The sequence below is a fragment of the Watersipora subatra genome, chromosome 1 (assembly GCF_963576615.1).
Source record: "Watersipora subatra chromosome 1, tzWatSuba1.1, whole genome shotgun sequence".
NCBI classification, from domain to species: Eukaryota; Metazoa; Bryozoa; class Gymnolaemata; order Cheilostomatida; family Watersiporidae; genus Watersipora; species Watersipora subatra.
This window is the reverse complement of record NC_088708.1, coordinates 41,678,271-41,698,993: the sequence shown is the minus strand read 5'-3', so window position 1 is coordinate 41,698,993 and position 20,723 is coordinate 41,678,271. Positions and strand designations below refer to the sequence as shown.

At 34.7% G+C, this 20,723-nt stretch overlaps 1 protein-coding gene across 1 annotated transcript in view; it reads left to right on the top strand.

The window, feature by feature from the left end:
- The window catches only part of LOC137387701 (early endosome antigen 1-like), a 43,087-nt gene that overhangs the window by 6,844 nt on the left and 15,520 nt on the right, over positions 1–20,723 (top strand). Inside the window, exons 6-20 of the mRNA XM_068074195.1 lie at positions 996–1,158; positions 1,708–1,895; positions 2,411–2,527; positions 3,326–3,496; positions 4,518–4,640; positions 5,958–6,131; positions 6,935–7,108; positions 9,926–10,046; positions 11,061–11,210; positions 11,882–12,117; positions 13,146–13,313; positions 13,982–14,128; positions 14,944–15,069; positions 16,381–16,650; positions 18,123–18,317. Of these exons, the coding sequence (XP_067930296.1) occupies positions 996–1,158; positions 1,708–1,895; positions 2,411–2,527; positions 3,326–3,496; positions 4,518–4,640; positions 5,958–6,131; positions 6,935–7,108; positions 9,926–10,046; positions 11,061–11,210; positions 11,882–12,117; positions 13,146–13,313; positions 13,982–14,128; positions 14,944–15,069; positions 16,381–16,650; positions 18,123–18,317 (2,523 nt within the window). The remainder of the gene's footprint in view (positions 1–995; positions 1,159–1,707; positions 1,896–2,410; positions 2,528–3,325; positions 3,497–4,517; positions 4,641–5,957; positions 6,132–6,934; positions 7,109–9,925; positions 10,047–11,060; positions 11,211–11,881; positions 12,118–13,145; positions 13,314–13,981; positions 14,129–14,943; positions 15,070–16,380; positions 16,651–18,122; positions 18,318–20,723) is intronic.

The window sequence follows — 20,723 nt, the reverse complement described above, 5'->3', positions numbered from 1 at the left end:
AATTGGTACATGGTATGTAATTGGTAGATGGTTTTTAATTGGTACATGGTATGTAATTGGTAGATGTAATGTAGTTGGTAGATGGTATGTAATTGGTAGATGGTATGTAGTTGGTAGATGGTATGTAATTGGTAGATAGCATGTAATTTGTACATGGTATGTAATTGGTAGATGGTATGTAATTGGTAGATGGTATGTAATTGGTAGATGGTATGTAGTTGGTAGGTGGTATGTAATTGGTAGATGGTATGTAATTTGTAGATGGTATGTAATTAATAGGTAATATGTAACTGCATGCAATGACGTATGCTATGCATCTAGTCTCTCAAGCTAATAATAAATTTTTAAATTAATTCACTTAGGTTTATAATTTTATGAAGTTAGCACTTTCCTCCTTTCTGTTGAAAAATAATGGACAACAACAAACAAGTTTTTTGTTGTTGTTGTTTGTTTGACCACGCAGTTGAACTCAGTGTCAGTGTATTTAATAACTAGTTAAATCATTGTACCTGTTTGCTGTTGTTTCTCTAGTGATCAGGTCAGAGACTCGTTGTTGGTTTAACTTGATCAAAATGTGTCCACTACGCAGTCCTACAACCAAATTTACTTGCGTCTAATTCATTAACAAGCATGGCACACGAGTCATTAATCTTTTCAATTTATGAACTGACATAGATAGTTCGTTTCAATTTCTCTCAATTTATGTTTGTTTTTTCTATGAATTGCATGGTGCACCGTCATTCTGTTGCTGGAGAAACGTGTAAGAGAATATATTTTGGAGATAAGTTTACTACTCAAAGTTTGTGTGACATGTAACTGTTTTTGCTAGAAGCTGGTCAGGCATGAAAATAGTGGGTAACTTCTAACGTACCAAGTTTATAGGAACCACACAAGTACATATAATATGCTCATTTGCATATAGCCAGGAAGTTTACTATTTTTGGCTCATACTTGTTTCTCTAAGAACATTCTTGATGAGTTGCGTATAATGACAGATGAGTGTGAGCAGCCCTCGCTCCTCTATTACCTCCTCTGTTGTGCCGAGGAGCTATGCAGCCGAGAAAGATCACACGAGTCAGCTAAGGAAGCTGGAGATAGAGAATACAACCCTTAAAATAGATAACAAGGCACTCAAGGAGAAATATAACAGAGCTCACTGTAAGCTTCACATTTGTATACATGTATAAGCTTTAGATGCATATCATTATTTATCAGACAGCATCTAAGTATGTTGTCTATTAGTGTGCCGGGCTATAGGTGGAGTTATGTGCTTAATCTTCCTGTGCCTATTCGGTAGGCTTTAAGATTCAGAAATTATCTAGCTGTCCACGAGTCAACTCTGTGTTTAGCCTTTGTCCTTAAGTTTAAGATAATTCATTCAAGCAGTTATATAAGAGCGAGTCCATTTAGATATAACTCAGCTAACATATGTAAGTTGCACCTGTATTTATGTACTATCTTCATTGCACTTACTTATATCTTGCTGCTGGCAGCATGGTCGTGTGGTCTACTGCTGCTGACATACATGGCAACAATCTACTTAGTGCGCAATGCACCCTCTTTAAGTTTGCCTGATAACTTTTGACTGAACATTTGAATTTTTAAAAACTTATTGATTTTTTGACAACTAAATTTGCAAAATACACTAGTGATTATATTCGATTTCTTTAAACAGAAACTTGGATTTTGTCATTTTATGTGTTTCAGCTCAGATAGTGCATCTGGAGACAAAGGTGGAGACGCTCAATGCAGAGATAAATCGAGTACGTGAAGAGAGGAAAAAGAGCTTGTCAATATCTCGCCAGAAGAACGCCGAGGCTGAAGAAACACTTCAGGAGTCGGCGAGGGAAGAAAAGGACGAACTGAGGCGCAAGGTGGAGCTTCTAAAAGTGGAGGTAATAAAGTCAGAGCTTACAGACACTTGGATGGTCTTATTTTAATTAGCGCATCTTGACATAGAAGAAAACCAACCAACCAGATTCTTTCTCTTGTTACACTCTAACTAGTCAACTTTACACCTGAAAGCTTTCAGTAAGTGTTAATGTATGATAGTAGACGATTCCTATTTGGCACATTTCTAGCATGTACTCTCCTGTTGATTAATACTCAAAAACATCAGGCCACTCGCTTGTCTGATTCGTTGCCAAAACAACAGACAAACTATCCATAAAATCTCAAATATAGAATTTGTGTTATTTTAAAATGCTATATGTATCAGCGCTGAGACATCCACCACTCTTCTGTTATATTTGTACATAAATTCTGACATCAATACCAAAGAGAATGTAAAACTTATTTCATTCTTTCATTATGTTGCCGTTTGTCACTCTTTTATGTCACCTGAAACACTGCTATAGCTGCTTATTTCCCCTGTGATACATCCGTTATATACAGCTATATTTATTGCTAGAATGAAATCTTAGAGAAAGAACTAGCTTCAAGCAAGAAAATGACGGACACAGCCATGCAGTCAACTGATATCTCTCGAGTTGTTGAAGGATATCGAGTCGAGTCTAGCGCTCTTCGTGTAAGTAACCATCAGCGACAACATATATATTTATATTTTGCTCGCGTATTAGTCATAGGGTGTCTGTGTATGTTTGTTGATATATATTGTGTGAGTACGTGTATATATACTGTGTGTAGGTGTTTGTCTGTGCTTTGTAAATAAGTATTGTGTGAATCAATATATGCCACTGTAAGTAGTTGTACATGTTTATTCAATATGTATTTGTGGGTTGTATGCGTTGAGAAATAAGAAATATGTGTATTTGTATAATTAGATTATAAATTGGCTAGAAAGATTGCTTTTTCTATGTTAGTTTGCAAATTTAAACTTGCACCATGTGCGTGAACATTTATGAATATCCGTATTAAAAGGGCATATAATGTGTAACTTCATTTGCATTTCTACCTAAAGTACCATTTTTTGATGTATATAATATTTTTTTTGATAGTATCATTGTTTAATACGTGTAATACCATTGTTTAAGACATCTAAGACCATCGTTTAATATGTGTAGTACCATTGTTTAATACACGTGTGTAGTACCGCAGTTTAATACATGTAGTACCATTGTATTAAACAATGGTACTAAATACATGTTTATACAAACATATGTATGTAGCACATTTAAACATGTTTAATACATGTTTTTACAGGTTTTCCCATTGTTTATTACACTTAATACCATTGTTTGGTATGCAGTACTATTGTTTGATACATGTAGTACTATTGTTTAATGAGTGTAGGTTTTGTTAACTGATACGTGCGTTAGAAAGTTTTATACACTGTTGAGTTATGAAGCCTTAAATATTTTTTCAGGATCAGCTGAAAGCTCTAAAGTTGCTTCTGAAAGAGGCAGAAAGTGGCCTGCAAAAGGAGGCTGATTCTCGGCAGCGAGTTGCAGAATCTAACAAGAAGCTCGGCACCATGAACAAAATACTTAAAGAGAAATTGGATGTGGAAGGTGGACATTCCGTAGCTGATAAACAGGTGAAGACTATTGTAAATGTATTGCTTTATAGATTAGTCTCTCTTGTCTTTTTCTATTATGATTCAATGCATTTAGTGTATGCCATGAAGCTACTATAACGTAATAAAACTATAGCGTAATATATACTGGAATCATTCTCATCCCTTTTTATACATTAAAATCTTTCTCATTGCATAATATACACTGCGCTATCTCCCATCACTTGGTATTTAGTGAATTATTTCACATCACCTACATTTAATATACACTGGGGCTTCTCTCATTACATGGTATACAATGAATTCTCTTTCATCCTATATATAAGTCTCAGTGTTTGTCGCTTGGCTGTCGCTCATGTGTCCAGTTAAGTATAACCACAATTATTCAATTGTATGGCCTAGCTGTTCAGCATGCCTGTCTGCAGAACTGGAAGTTCCTAGTCTAAATTCAGTGCAAAGTAAATGTTTCGTTCCTAAAACTTTATTGCTCTACTACGTATATCTGTATATGTGTATACATATATATACACATATACAGATGTATATTGTGTATATACGTATACTGTATACATGTATGTATATATACATATATTTCTGTATATGTTTGTATGTGCGTATATGTATGTGTATTATGTATATATGTACATGTATAAATGTATGTGTAGTATATATATGTACAAAATCTTTGCATCCTATTGGACACACTTACACCCATAAACTATATACACTTACCTTCATATGTTATATACACTTACACCCATAAACTATATACACCCATACACTATATTCACCCACACCCATACACTATATACATTTACACCCATACACTATATACACTTACGCTCGTACACTATATACACTTACGCTTATACACTATAGACCTACCATCTCTTCCACAAGAATCTTGGTTAGTTGATGTATTTAGAGCCAACTAATTGTACTTCTGGAAGCCTAACGAAAATATAAAAGCATTTAGTAATTGCATAGACAATTGAGAATGTGTGTTTCGTAGAATCGTGCATGCTTAGCCATGTTTTAACAGTATAAAGGTATAGAGAGTCGACTAAAAATCACAGAAGACAGGCTATTTCAAGAGAGGGCTGATAGAGCTGGCAAACTTTCAGAGATTGAGGAAAAGCTCCTAAACGAGAATGCAGTGTTGCATGTGAGTTCTCTTACTTGTTTACTTGTAGAGAAATATTTATTTCGATTTATTATTTTATTTATTATTCTCCTTAGTAACATTAATTATTTTGTAAAGTAGATTTTGACTGCAGGTTCACTGGTCCAGTACATGATCAAGTTATGGATACCTGAAATGATATAAATGTGTGTATACAATAGTCTATGGATCCTTTTTGGTGGTCTACAGACAAAAACATTTTTGTCTTGTAGTTCGCAACAAATGGAAATGTGATTAATGTGTACAGTTTTTAGCAAAACTGTTTTGCATTGGCAGAGAATAACCAATCACCATAGTACTTTCTAAACATATTTGTTTCTCTGATCAATCACTGTACCGTGATAGTAAATACATGTAGGTAAATACATGTATCACACATGTAAAAGAGATACAGACACTTTAGAGTAATGAGTCAGTAGTATGTCAAAAATACTTCATTCAATTCACTATGATGATAATTAGCCTGTGGTCTCATGTCAGTTACAGTTTACTTGGAAATTGGTGCTCTAGTTAAGAAGTTAAACATAGGCTTGGAAGGAAAATTATTTTTTTGATTTTAGTGTGTTGATCTGCGCAGTGCAAATGCAGCCAAGGTCAGAAATATTTTAAAAAATTTCTCATGAGATATGAGAAGTATTTTCTGTACTATGGATAGCAGAGAAATAAGTATGTTTTATAGTAGGAAATCTTGTGTTCTTATATACCGAATTAAATTTTTCTAGTAATCTCTTGTTTTCCTTTATATCATGGTACAAAATGTCCACAAAATTGTTATTGGGAATTCTTTGGTTTGATTCCTGTTGGAGATGTATAATTGTAAAAGACTCACTGCGACCCTTTCCTTTTCCACACATAAGAAAACCAGCCACTTTGAATTGAGAGAATAAATATATTTAATCAAGAATAACAAAGTACAAACAGAGTGTACTACAATATAGAGAACATTATTATGTTAGTGTTCCTGATGATGTCTGTCTGATGGGGCTTCTGCGTGATCTTATATGCTAGAGGGCCTGCCTCTCCGACTCTGAAGCCGGCTAGTCATTTTTTTTCTGACTTGTCTTCGACCAGTTTGGCTTAAGTCGTTCTCTCAGTCTCGCTAGGCTGAGTCGTACGACGGCTGGCATCTTTAGGATCAGGCTGGGTTGCAGACTGGCCCAGTGTCCGCCACATAATCTCAGTCAACACCTTGTTTTGATGTCTTTCAGCTGAATTCAGCCGTTTTTCATGAAATGATTAAAACACACTGGCTATACGCTTGGCATGCGTGTTGCTTATAATTCTGTTTACTAACTATAGGTGGATGTCAAGGACCTCTCCAGTAAGCTGAACAGGGAGCAAGAGAGGTTTAGGTTGAGTGAGGTCAAAATGCAGGAACTTAAGGAGCAACAGATGAGTCTCAACTTTCTCACTCAAAGTGCAGGTCCTCGCAGCAGGTTTACTCCTGTTCGTCGTGCAGGAGACAGCAAGAAGGTTGGTGGGGTTTATTTGCTAGGACAGCAGGCTAACCTTGTTAAACTTTTGTATAACATCTATTTATATTCTTGTAAACTAATGTTTTCTTACTATCTTTTTGCAGCTAACTCCGTTAACAGATGCATTAATATAGCTAAATATAGCTATGTATTAATATAGCTACATGTATATAGCTATCCTAACAAACTTGTCTTAATTTGTGTCTGTATTTAAAAAGGTAGAAGATAGAAGGCTGATGTTGTAATCATTCAACTCAACACAAAAATGTAAATCAGCAAAAAACTGATATACCGGTAAAAAGCGATCTGTAATAATAATAATAATAATACTATCTGTAGTTCTGCTAACTACATTTGTATGTAGAATATACAGAAGTTATTTAAAATAGTATCAATTACAATACATATTACAGTGTAGGACCGTTGTTTATTACGTGTAGCATTAAACATACATACATACTTATTACAGTGAGTATAATTATAATAGAGCCTGTGATCTCTAACTACAGCAGCACTTACTGATTAAACATTAATTAATAACCATAAACTTTGACTACAGGTCAACTGCATGAAGCAGTGAATTAGGAAAACTATTGGACTATAACTCTAAAGGTCTTTAGACATTCTGCATGGTGACATATCATAAGTTTATACCAGATGTATGTATTAGTTATTACTAGTTAGAAAAATAACCAGTCGCAACTATAATAAACATAAATGTAAACTTCTCAAACACACATTATTGAGCTGTTTGCTTAGCTGTAATTGCCTCGCTTAATTGTATATATTACACAACAACAGAAACATCTCTCTTTTAAGTTTTCAACAGAAGTTGCAAAGGTAGTCGAGGCGATACAGAGTGAGTCGGGAAAACAACTCCAAGAAGAAGAGGAAGTCATATTATACCTCTACCATAAAGAGCGTGCTGTTTTGAGACAACTGAATGATTGGAAAAATGAGTTGACTCAGCTCAAGGTCAGTTTCTTGGTTGTATAGAATATGTAGTTGTGTCTTGTGTGGTGCAGGCTTTAATGTTAGTCACTATGATGAGGACTTTGGTAGATGTACGTAATCTGGATGCTATTGAGAGCTATGCTTCCAACTCTGTTTTCTGATAATTTTTCAAATGCATTTGAGCAAAGATGGTAGCGTAACAAAAAAGCTTTGTCAATTTAGTAAAGTGTTGTGAGTGATCATTTTGAATAGGATTGCTTGTTCCGGAGAGTTGAGCCCTTGTTCTTTTTTTTGCAACTGTCATCTGCTACTGCTGTCAGCAGCATTCAAAATAATCACCTGGAGCAAATGCTTTAATAGTGTCTAATCTCGTGGTCATTGGTAGCTTATTAGTAGTAGCTGTGCTTATGGCTCTAAGAAGTTTGGGTTATGTACCTTTCAGTATCTTCTGCCATGACTAGGCAGCAGAACCCTCATTGCTTTATTAAATGTGTAAATTATGCAGAAACCTTTTCATTTAATGGCTTTACAATTAGATGTCTGTAAGTTTAGTTTTTATTTGTGAGGTCTAGATGATATGAGTTTTTTTTCTTTAATCATTTGTGTGTATTACTTCAACAAGCACCTTTATTAATAATAGTAAATGTAATAATAAGAGTGGTACTAAAAAGAAAAGGGCGCAGCGAGTAGAAAATCTGGCTTTACCTGCCCTTTAGGATAGATATATGGTCAAGCTATCAACACCCGAGTGATTCCAGTGGCTAACAGAAAACAGCCTGATGAGTCTAGCAAGATGATCAAGAAACTGCTGTGAGATCATAAGATGCATGGAAGACAGGCTAGGGATGAGAGATAGTACCTTAATGTAGATGAAGGAAGAAGAGGAATCAAGAGTCTGAGCCATGTATACCATGAAACTAATGAGAGAATGGAATGTTAAATAACATATCAGAATGATCAGTGGATCAAACTCTCATGGAAAACCTAGCAAAAAGGATGGTAAATCAATGGACAGTGGCGTAAACACCATGTTGATAGAGCTCAGGTGTGATACTGAGATTAAAAATGATGGAATGTAAAACAGAAGTCAGAAACATATACAAGGAACATAGAAGGATGTGTGGAACAAGATCAGAGGAAAAATGAGAGAAGGTCAAAAAGAGATGAGAAATCAGACATATCTGGAGAAGAAAATGCAGAGTGACATCTGTTAATCATGGAGGAAGACTGTCTCCAGTTGATGAAGCACGGCAAAGACCTAAAGAAAGTCAGTACCATAATGAACATGCAAAAACAGATAGTGGAGACAAGAAGTTAAAACTAAAACAAGGGTTTGTAGTTCGAGGGGATAAATGCAGACCATGTGGGAAGGTTATAGAAGGTGTGATACACTTAATATCTGAGTGCAGATGCTTAGCAGTCAGAGAGTACTTGGCGAGGCACAATAATGTCCTCAAGATCAACATGTCAGCTTGGTGCAAAGAAAATGGATTGCTACTAGAAGAACAACTTTGGTACAAAGGGAGATGGGAACAAAGGCAGTTTTGGAGAACAAAGAAAAGATGAACTGGGACTTTGAATACCGGAAGATGGAGGCACGCAGACTAGGTGTGATTTTGGAATACAAAAGGGAGAAGGTGATTCAGCTGGTTGATATGGCATGACACAGTGAGAAAAGCATAAGCGAAAAGACCACAGAGAAAAACAGTTTGCATGCGAAATAGGAGAAAAAAAGCCAAAACACCAAGTGAAAGCAATTCCAATGGTTATTAGCTGCATTAGCGGGAGGAGTGAATACTTCAAAGAACCAATGGTTATTAGCTGCATTAGCGGGAGGAGTGAATACTTCAAAGAAACAGGAGAGAGAGTTGCAAAATCTAGCAATACTCGCAGAGTCTGCAAAGGGATGTTAAGGACAACTGTGTTGGAGTTGGACAGCATCCTGAGGAAAACCCTCAGCCATGTTGTGACTGCAGACTAGGAGAGAGAAACTATCAGCAATATTTTGTGGTAGCCCATAACTATAACTAGTGATATACCTTTATGGAAGAAGGAAAAAGAAAAGATGGATAACTACAGGGAACTGCGATTAGAACTTCATCCTCTTTGGTATGTCTTCAAGGTGATATTCATTGCTATTAGAGCTTTTGGAACTACAAACTGCAGAATGATTCTACATTTTGCAGAAGTAAATGCAGATATGTTTGAGACCATTCAAAAGTCAACTATTCTATTGACAGCACAATATTTGAGAAACGCTCTGGTGTAAAAAATAAAAGCTTTGAACTTTAGTCATGTAGTGTTTGAGTTTCACCATGATACCAGCCTCACAGAATGTGTTCATAATCTCCTATAATACTAGTGATGATAACAACAGTAAGATGTAAGAACAGTAGTGTATCTATTTTTAGAAGTTTATTCACTTTTGCTTATTCAATCTGTCTTTGCAATATTCCTTTAAACTTTTAACAAAGAAACAATTTTAATTATATATAATATGCATTCTGGTATTTTAAATGTTATAACTAGATGTGATTATTATTAAACAATATATAACTATGATACATAGCGAAATATATCGCACATTTCACTTTGAACTCAATGTATGCTAATTTTTTAAAATTAAACCAACCCAATAGCTGTCATTCAGGTTCTACCTATGCTGACGCTGCATGCTCTCTTATTTATTACCCATTCAGGTAAAGCACGTAAGAAGTTCAATACAGGAATATAGGTATCTTCTAAATATGTCTCAACTTCAGTACAGTACTTGTAAACTGAGGATATCTTCAGCCTTTTTATAGATAACATATTAAAACCATAGGTTTTCCTTTGCAGGACATTCATAAGGCTCTGGCAAGTGAGAAGGACATGAGGAAGTTGGTTGAAGAGTTAGAGGACAGCAAACAGCATGTCTCTACGGTTGAAGCTGAACTCAACGCTCAGATCAGCCTACTTGGTGATTATTTGTTTACCTTTTTTGTTCAGTGCATCCATTTATTTCTTTTTATTGTTTCAGTTCATCTATTTATTTTCTTTCTTTAATTTAGTACATTTAATTATTTCTTTTCTCTTTTTTGTTTCATTAAACACATTCAAATCCTTTTTTGGTTTCAGTTTCCAGTTGTGTAAACAGTGCTCACCTTATTCGGAAATGAGCTGTCTAATTGCAATGCTGGCCGCAATTAGTTATTCGTATCCAAAGCTACCTTTTTGATCTTCTCGTCTATATAATTATGGCTTGCACTTTGAATCACAAACGGATTAACTAATTCAGATCAAAATTAAAAGCTGCTAATTGTAGCTTAATTGTTAAATACATACGGAACAATCACAGTGGGGATACGGTATTAAATATAATTACTATGGCTAAAACGTTTTTTTTGGCATAGCGGATGATTGGTCGGTTGTCACCTCATAGCTAGTTACTATTCTATAACAGTTCATCAGCAAGTTTTTACGGTTACTCTGTATAAAAATATAGTCATTCATTCCTAGACCTAAGTGGAGTTTTATGACAGTTTGGCAACAGCAGTACTGCTAAAATGTCTTGAGTGGCCAAAAACAAGTAGCAATAATAATAACGACAATCTTTTTCTTAGATTATGGGCTTGTATTGTTGAAGCACAGGCTATATAGGTATTGTATAGGTATCGTATGATGGCAGTTGTATTAGTTATCTACCCCACGTGTAGACAATACTATATAACCATTTTTCTTATTTCCAGCTGAAATGAGTTTAAGAAACAGTCTTTATTATTATTGTTTTGTTGTTTTTGGCATGTAATGAATAAGGTTTGGTTGGTGATTACCAATACCAATAAAATGTTTTACATACATACATTGCTTAAACTCTCATATCCTGTATCATATATAGTGTTGATTGATTTACAACAGTACTATATAGTATTTGTTTAACTCTGCTTACTGCAATCTATGTAGGAATTAATATTATAACAAAGTTTTGTTGTAGTGAAGGAAAAACATCAGTTAATGGCTGCTGTCAAGTCGGGAGAAGATAAAATAGAAGCATTGGAAACAGAACTTGACTATCTGAAAGTCCAACTTAAAGTGAGTGGTGGACTTTCCTCGTCAGACGCTCCTCTAACACAGATAGAATCTGGTGAGTGTAGGACTATGTTGTTTATATACTAAGTGTTTATACTTACGCTTAATTACACGCTGATCCTAAGTCTATCATGTACTCAACAAGAGTATCTTGTTTGATACTATATTGTAGTTGGTAGATAACTCAAGCACTAAGTGCAATTATTAAGAGTTCATAGGGAGTCGCAGGTTTTACAGTTGAATCAATCTTTAAAAAAAATGTAAATGAAAGTTTAATTGAAAATGATTTATTTTGATACAAAGTTGTTTTATTTAGCGAGAGTGTTTATTATGACTTATTTCAAAAGTTTCATCGGTCTTAACCAGCGGTGTCGAGATTTTAATGTAGCAAATTGTGAAGTTGTATGTAAAATTCTATAGAGTTGTATTTTAGTCTGCTAGTTTACTGTTGCAGATTACATTTGTAATAACATGTAATAACAATCTAGCTTCAAAATTGAACCAAGCATGTGTTTGCTTTAGTTAATTTTTCAGCAATCATGAAATGTTAACCTACAATTTGTTTTATTGTTTTGGATTTTTTCAGTCTACATATGCATTGATAAATAAAAAATTATCAAAGTCATGTTTAAGTATTACTTGAAAAGTGTACAGCTCTTGTTTTATAAACACAAAGCTTTCAAAATGCGCACTCTGTTGTATTATTTTGTTGTTAAACTCAAACAGAAAAGATATCTCGACTCGAAGAGCAGCTGTGTCACCTTCAGCCAAAAATGGCGGAGGTAGAGAGATGCCTCAAAGCAAAAGAGAATGAACTAAGCTGTCTTCATGAGCAGCTCACTGGAAAAAGTCTGTCCTTAGATGAGGCAATCAAACAGCTGGATGCACTTAGAAAAATGCACACTTCAGATGGTGATGAGAACGACAAAAAGCAAAGACAAATAGAAGAACTAAACATACAAGTAGAAATATTTATAATACTGTTTGCTTTAGCTAAACTCCATTTGAAGTGACTTTTTATGAGATAGTAGTTTTATAGCCTTATAGACATTTTAGTTTTACATTCACGGTATTCACGAACAGATGGTTCTAGTAAATCACTGAATTTAAAGTTTGAATAGATCAGTGTCTGTCTTTTGTCTTAATTCTACATCTGATGTCTATGTCTCATGTCTATGTCTCATGTCTGTGTCTCATGTCTATGTCTCATGTCTATGTCTCATGTCTATGTCTCATGTCTATGTCTCATGTCTATGTCTCATGTCTATGTCTCATGTCTATGCCTCATGTCTGTGTCTCATGTCTATGTCTCATGTCTATGTCTCATGTCTATGTCTCATGTCTATGTCTCATGTCTGTGTCTCATGTCTATGTCTCATGTTTATGTCTCATGTCTATGTCTCATGTCTGTGTCTCATGTCTATGTCTCATGTCTATGTCTCATGTCTATGTCTCATGTCTATGCCTCATGTCTATGTCTCATGTCTGTGTCTCATGTCTATGTCTCATGTCTATGTTTCATGTCTATGTCTCATGTCTATGTTTCATGTCTATGTCTCATGTCTATGTCTCATGTCTATGTCTCATGTCTATGTCTCATGTCTATGTCTCATGTCTATGTCTCATGTCTATGCCTCATGTCTATGTCTCATGTCTATGCCTCATGTCTATGTCTCATGTCTATGTCTCATGTCTATGTCTCATGTCTATGTCTCATGTCTATGTCTCATGTCTATTACCAAATTTACTATGCATCTCATTTTTGTTAATACTTTGGTTAAGCTAATAACCAAAAATCCAATTTTTTTCAAAGTTGAGTTTTAAAATCAAAGCTTCGCTATAAATTGCCGTATGACATAGTAACTTATGAGTATTCAGAACAATCCTTAGATTATTATTTGATGTTGCTATTCCTTCTATTTTAAGACCAGCATTAAACACGGATAAATCTTTCTTTTGGTTTTTTTTTATCCTAACAAGTTCTTTGTAGACTACCGAGTTGAGGTCGGATATCTCTGCACTTAAAGAAAAAAATAAGCTGTTGCAGCAGACAAAAAGTGATCTAGAGGCGAGAGTAGAGTCACTCGTGGATGAGGTAGATATGACTTCAGCTAGCCTGAGGTGCTCTAGTCGCAACGCTGAGTCTTACAACAACCAGGTAAGAGCTCTATTTTCATTATACAGTCTGCTAGATATGGATAACAATATGCGCTATACTAAAATACACTGCAAAATTGAAAACAAAAATTTTTCATTTTTGATTGCATTTTTGATATAATTTCATTTGCTTCAGTTGTAAAAGACTAACCACTTTAGTTAGAATATATTTAACAGGTGCTGATTTACGTAGCCTCACACTAATTAGTACTACAACTTGCTCTAAAAAGACAGTAAGTCGCTAGCTAATGTACTACTTGTATACTGGATCATCTTTCAGTTCAAAACATAGCTGTAACTAAAAAGAGTAGTTTGGATAAAGTTGGGCAAATAAAATGTTTAAAAGTTCTAAATGAAAAACAGAAAACAGTGTAAAATCTAAATTTGAATCTTTAGAGACTCTGAATATTTAGAGATGTTAGTTAAACTCATATCTAGTTATTACCTGATTAGTTACTACTTTATAGTGAACACAGTTAATTCAATCCTTTAACCTTTCTCAGCTACTTTCAAGCAAAAACACTAGTAGGTTTGATCTTATGCTAGAAGTCAGGTGATATAAGTCACCTTGTATCAGCCAGAAATGTATAAAACACTCTTCAGGATGTGATGCGCAATCACAACTACTGCTAGCATTCATATTAACAACTATCTTCGTTCATTTGCTAGAATTCTCAGTTGGAAATGGAGTTAGCTGACAAAAAAGAAGAGTTGAAGGCACTCAAGGAGAGGTATAATGTAATTGAAGACAAACACGTAGAGATGAAAGAGCAGTTAACACTCTCTAAGGAGACAGTTAACAAACTACAACATCAAGTTAGTTTACTCTGTAATATTTAGTAAACTCTGAGTCTCTTGTCTCTGTCTCCTTCTCAAACCTGTATATCTAGTTTTTCTTTACATTTATCAACCTTTAAATAACTTTAGCTTAAATATAACACAAATAGTCAACCTGGTAATGAGAAGTTCCATCGCCCGAGACTTAATACAAAGTTGGTGAATTCATGGTAAACCTTTCTGAAAAACATATAACTGAGGCGTGTTGGTAGATGAAGAGAAAAGCATCCAGGGTATTTGTGCTGAGTACCAATTGGGTATGAGTACAATCTGAACACAATTGGGTTGACTATCTGTCTGTTTTTTATTTATCATTAAGTTTATTTTTTAATATTAGCTTAAAACTAAAAACTAAATTTTGAAGTTTTTTGTCATAGCTTAAATTTTGCAAAATAAATTCTGTATAACAGAACGTCTGTTAATAAGCTGTCTGTTTTTACCTGTTGCTTCTAGCTTATCTTCACGTATGTTACGTATAAACTCTGCTCAACTCTATTGGCAGTTACTAACATGCTCAGTTAGTATGATCGGGCAGCTCCATGTCTTATTGTTCGTTGTTCACATACTTGTCTACCTGATATAATCTTTAAATGTTGAATTTGGTAAAATATCAATAATATTGTAAAATATGATAGCTCTATCAATATATTAGGTCTAAATATATTTTCATGGTTGTTGCCAATAAGTGTGATAAAAATACAATGTATTTGTGACTGTCATATCTATCCATCTATTTATCCATCTATCAATCTATTTCTCCATTACCTATATTTTTACTAGAATGATTTTTGTAGACAAGTGATTTACAGCAACAACTGCTGACGAGGGCAAATGAAAATATGGATATGACATCACGATTACGGTCACAAGAATCTAACTACACGACAACGGAGGAAAGCCTCCTCTCCGCTCAGAAACAAGTAATCATGACTTATTTTTTCCCTAATAGCTAACTCGTTGTACTGTAATCGTGTATGACCCATTATTCCAGTACATATACTAAAGATAGCTAGCATTCATGTAAGTACTTCAATCCCTATGGTTAGGTTTGGAGGCAGCAGCTTGCAGATGAATAGCTTGACAGGTCTATCATACTATTTGGTTTGTTAAGAAACACTGCAAGGTACATATGCACTACTGTATATATATACCTTCTGTACCTACACATGCAGGAATTCTTATGAGTGCATTACAAAATATTTTTAGAAACGCATGCAGTACAAAGTATTTATACTAATGCCTGCAATACAGAATATCTTTACTAATGCATGCAATACAAGTTATTTATCTTAATGCATGCAATACAAGCTATTTATCCTAATGCATGCAATACAAGCTATTTATCCTAATGCATGCAATACAAGCTATTTATCCTAATGTGTACAATACAAGCTACTTATCCTAATGTGTGCAATACAAGCTATTTATACTAATACATGCAATACAAGGTATATATACTAATACATGCAATACAAGGTATATATACTAATATATGCAATACGAGTTGTCTATGCTAATGCATGAATTACAAGTTATCTATACTAATGTATGCTGACATATTCTAAAACTCACTGCTATCAGCTAAAGCATACATGAAGTTGTTGCAGCTTTAAGTTCTTTACATATAACTAAGTGATATTATAGTTTACTTGTTCAATGTTACTTCCACCAGTTCTATAAAGTTTTATAAAGTATGAAATTTCTTCAGATTTAGATCATAACCTTTCCACATGCATTATTGTTAATGGTGCATTCTTTGTATTTTCTTTTGTAATTTTCTTTGGTTTATTTGCTTTGCATTTATCTTCTCAGTGTATTCCATTTAAGGTAGAGCATGTATATTCAATGCTACTTCTTTAGTTTTATTCTGTTTGACTTTTAGGATATTCATATACATGTATGTTTATAGCTATTATTCTGTATTATGGTATAATCACTACATTCTAAGTAACTCTCATGCCAATGATATTTCTCTTTCACGTCTCCGTACTATGTTATAGTCTTCGCGCTACGTTAGAGTTCTTTGTTGTGAAACCAGAAGAATTGTTAAAATGTAATATTTGGGAAAGCATAGCTATTATGTGAGTATGCTGAGTGGAAGCATTGGGAAGATTCACAACTGCTGATCACCCTGTAAATTGCTGCTCTTGTTTTGCTCATAGCCAACTATAGGCTAACATCCTTATAACTCTGTGGTTGTTACTGATAAAACTTGATATCTTTTTAAACAGATTGATGAGCTAAAAACTGAGCTTTCCATAGAAAAATTGAACTACAGTAAGTTAAAATCAGATGGGGAGAGGGATATAGCCACCCACAAACACCAGTCAGAAAAGTTTGAGAGAGAAGTGGCTACTCTCTCTGCTTCAGTCGACTCATTGACTGCACAGAAAGCGGAACTCAGCAAGGATGTTGAGGTATTCAAAGTGAAACTGGCAGAGCTCCAAGCCAGATTGGCTGAAGCTCAGTCTACCATCGCGCAGCATAGAGAGAAAGAGAAGGTAACTCTAAAGATAAAATGCTTCTTCATCTTAGCATATATGTAGATGAGGCTTTGTTACATATACATATACATCTATCGAATATGTTCTGTAAAGTCGGTTGTGTCAGCTATTAATAATCATATTTTTGTTGTACTATTTTTAATTATTGAGCAGAGTAGGCCTACAGTTTTTAATTATTGAGTAGAGTACAGTTTTTAGAAAGAAGCAAATGAAAATATTGAATAAAAAGATCAAATATAGACACCAAACAAAAACTTTTGCTATAAACATTTTCCTTTATTATTCTCAATGTATAGCAAGGTTTTCCGTTGTCATATTTTCAGAGTAATAATGTACTGCTTTGACACTAGTAGTGTTGTTATGGTAGAGGTAATGGAGACATATATATATATATATTTATAGATAGATATATGTATAAATATATACATCTTATTAGTTTGAAGAATAGTGTTACTCAGCTTTCAGCTACTGTGAGTTTCAAGGGTGCAGTTTATCTTCTCATCAAGTGGAGTAGAGCACATTTTGATGAGATAAACTGCATCCTTGAAAATGACCGTAGCTGCAAGCTAACTATAAATTATTCTTCAAACTAGTTATTCATTTATTACGTATATTATATATACTCAATAAATATAATAACGGTAACAAGAATTTGCTATGGAAATATTTGTTAAGTTTGAGAACAAAGAATCATGTTTTGCTTGTTAATGCTGGTGTAGTATACGAGATATATCGATACTCAACGTAAAATTGTCTGATTATTTATCAATTATTAAACATGAAAAGTTGCTGCCGATTGTGAAGTGTTGTAATTGAACTATTGGTGTCTGCAGCTCCTGCAGGTGGAAGCGCCAGAGATGCTGGTAAGACTGCTGATTCATGCCACATAGTTGCTAATCTACAGACCTCTCTTTGTTAAATAAATGCATGGGATGCTGCGAATTGACTTAAGTTCCGGCAATCATCAGCCCCAGCATGATATACTTTCTGCAATACTAATTGATTTTTAATTTTAAAATAATTATTTTACATCTTTAAGATGTAGGTATTTTATAAATCAAATATTGGCATAAATCAATAGCCAATAAGCCATGTAGGGAAGCAAATAGGAATATGCATGTTGTGGGTAGTTGCTATCTTAGAAATCTTCTAAGAAATAATATTTATAGAAATATATATATATATTTCTATATGATATTTATATAGAAATTCTTTAGTATTGTTCTTGTTGTTGTGATAATAATAATAATAATATTAGCCTCTGCTCTATTATCAATTTCATAGAGGCTTTGTAGCTAGATGAGAGGCTACTATTATTGGCTTAATTCAGTGAAGAGAGGCAACTTTTCACGGAGTGCTTGTCTATTTCTTTGCCAGAACTTGTCCCACACTTTTACAGACAGCTCACGTTACCTCTGCCAGTCACAAGGATTCTATGTGTGTAACTGCATAAACTCATTTTATCACAGGCGCTCTCTGAAGAGAGAGACCGACTGACTACAGAGAAACATGAATCTAAACTAGATATGGCCAAAGTGGAAGCGGAACACAAGCAAGAAGTGCAAGAACTGTCACGGACTATTCAAGAACTGAATCAGCAATGTAGAGGATTGAAAACAAGTGCTGAGTCAGCAGAGACTACCTCCACATTTGAGCGAGAAAGGGTGAGTGACTGTATGTGGGCAGGCTCGGCTCACAGTCATGTGCCAGGCATCATCGCTCTTAATCACTTAACTAAGGCAAGAAGTGCATATAGTAGTTTAACAAAACTTCAAGAGTCTGATCTCAATTGTCCAAGTTTTATGCCTGGAACCCTTTCACATTATTGTCAGATTTTTTAAAGATTGAGCACCTCTACTGTATTATCAGATTTTTTAGATGTAGAGGATGTCTTCAGTGTATCACATAATTAGGTGTAGCGTACCTGCTTAGTGTATATCATTTTATTATGTAGAGCACATTGTCAGTGTTGTCTTTCTTGTGTAGAGAGCACCTGCTGTGTATTGTCAGATTTTTATGTCAGTCAACCTTTCAGTGTATCTCACTATTATGTAAAGCGCCTACTCAGTGTTGTTATTCTTATCGAAAAAGAACCTCTTCTTATCACAGTTTATATATGTCAAAGACCTCAGTAATGTCATGCTACCATATAGAGCAGTCTAGCATAGTCATTCTTACGTAAAGAATGTTCTCAATCCTATCATGTTTTATTCGAATGTTATTTTGCCAGTGTATTTTGTTTATGCTCATCAAATATACTCAAAGTTCCTTATTTGAGAAGTTATTGTTGGGGTTGCTATATTGTGTGGTATGTGTGATACAGTTTGATGCATGCCTGATGTGTTTTTCCTTCATCTTCACCTGATTTTTTTCTTTTGGTTATATTTTTGTCACCAGATTCTGTCAAAAATGATAAAAGAAGGCATTTTATATATAGCTTCTGTTTTCCGTCCAGTCCAGACAAATCTAGTAGAATTTACAGAAAATTTTACTAAAGTGGTATTTAGTGTCGAATTTGATGGGGTTCAATTTCTGAAAAGACCAACTTGGTGCTGGTAATATCCAATCTTAAATTGCTCTTTTTCTTAAAACATTGTATTAGTCTGCTGTGGGATCAAAAAATGAAAAAGTATTTTTAATCTTTACTATAATAAGAGCCGTGTCTGTCTGTCCTAAGCCACGCTAAGAGCGTTTTATTGGCCTTCCCTCTAACCACTACACTACTCAGCCACTTTGTCACCTAGAGAATTAATTAGGCATAATTATAATGATTACTCATGATCTCTCACGGCGCAAAGGACTGTCAAGCGTACTAGTAGTAGTTAATATGAGCTATTACTAGTAGATGGTTACTCTATGGCTGATACTGCTCAGTAATGTAACTAGTAGAAGGTTACTCTATGGCTGATACTGCTCAGTAATGTTACTAGTAGAAGGTTACTCTATGGCTGATACTGCTCAGTAATGTAACTAGTAGATGGTTACTCTATGGCTGATACTGCTCAGTAATGTAACTAGTAGATGGTTACTCTATGGCTGATACTACCCAGTAATGTAACTAGTAGAAGGTTACTCTATGGCTGATACTGCTCAGTAATGTAACTAGTAGATGGTTACTCTATGGCTGATACTGCTCAGTAATGTAACTAGTAGATGGTTACTCTATGGCTGATACTATTCAGTAATGTTACTAGTAGAAGGTTACTCTATGGCTGATACTGCTCAGTAATGTTACTAGTAGAAGGTTACTCTATGGCTGATACTGCTCAGTAATGTAACTAGTAGATGGTTACTCTATGGCTGATACTACCCAGTAATGTAACTAGTAGAAGGTTACTCTATGGCTGATACTGCTCAGTAATGTAACTAGTGGATGGTTACTCTATGGCTGATACTGCTCAGTAATGTAACTAGTAGAAGGTTACTTTATGGCTGATACTGCTCAGTAATGTTACTAGTAGAAGGTTACTCTATGGCTGATACTGCTCAGTAATGTAACTAGTAGATGGTTACTCTATGGCTGATACTGCTCAGTAATGTAACTAGTAGATGGTTACTCTATGGCTGATACTACCCAGTAATGTAACTAGTAGAAGGTTACTCTATGGCTGATACTGCTCAGTAATGTAACTAGTAGATGGTTACTCTATGGCTGATACTGCTCAGTAATGTAACTAGTAGATGGTTACTCTATGGCTGATACTACTCAGTAATGTTACTAGTAGAAGGTTACTCTATGGCTGATACTGCTCAGTAATGTTACTAGTAGAAGGTTACTCTATGGCTGATACTGCTCAGTAATGTAACTAGTAGATGGTTACTCTATGGCTGATACTACCCAGTAATGTAACTAGTAGAAGGTTACTCTATGGCTGATACTGCTCAGTAATGTAACTAGTAGATGGTTACTCTATGGCTGATACTGCTCAGTAATGTAACTAGTAGAAGGTTACTTTATGGCTGATACTGCTCAGTAATGTTACTAGTAGAAGGTTACTCTATGGCTGATACTGCTCAGTAATGTAAACAGGCTGTTTGGGAAAAAAAGATTTGTAAAATTTCGGCTATGT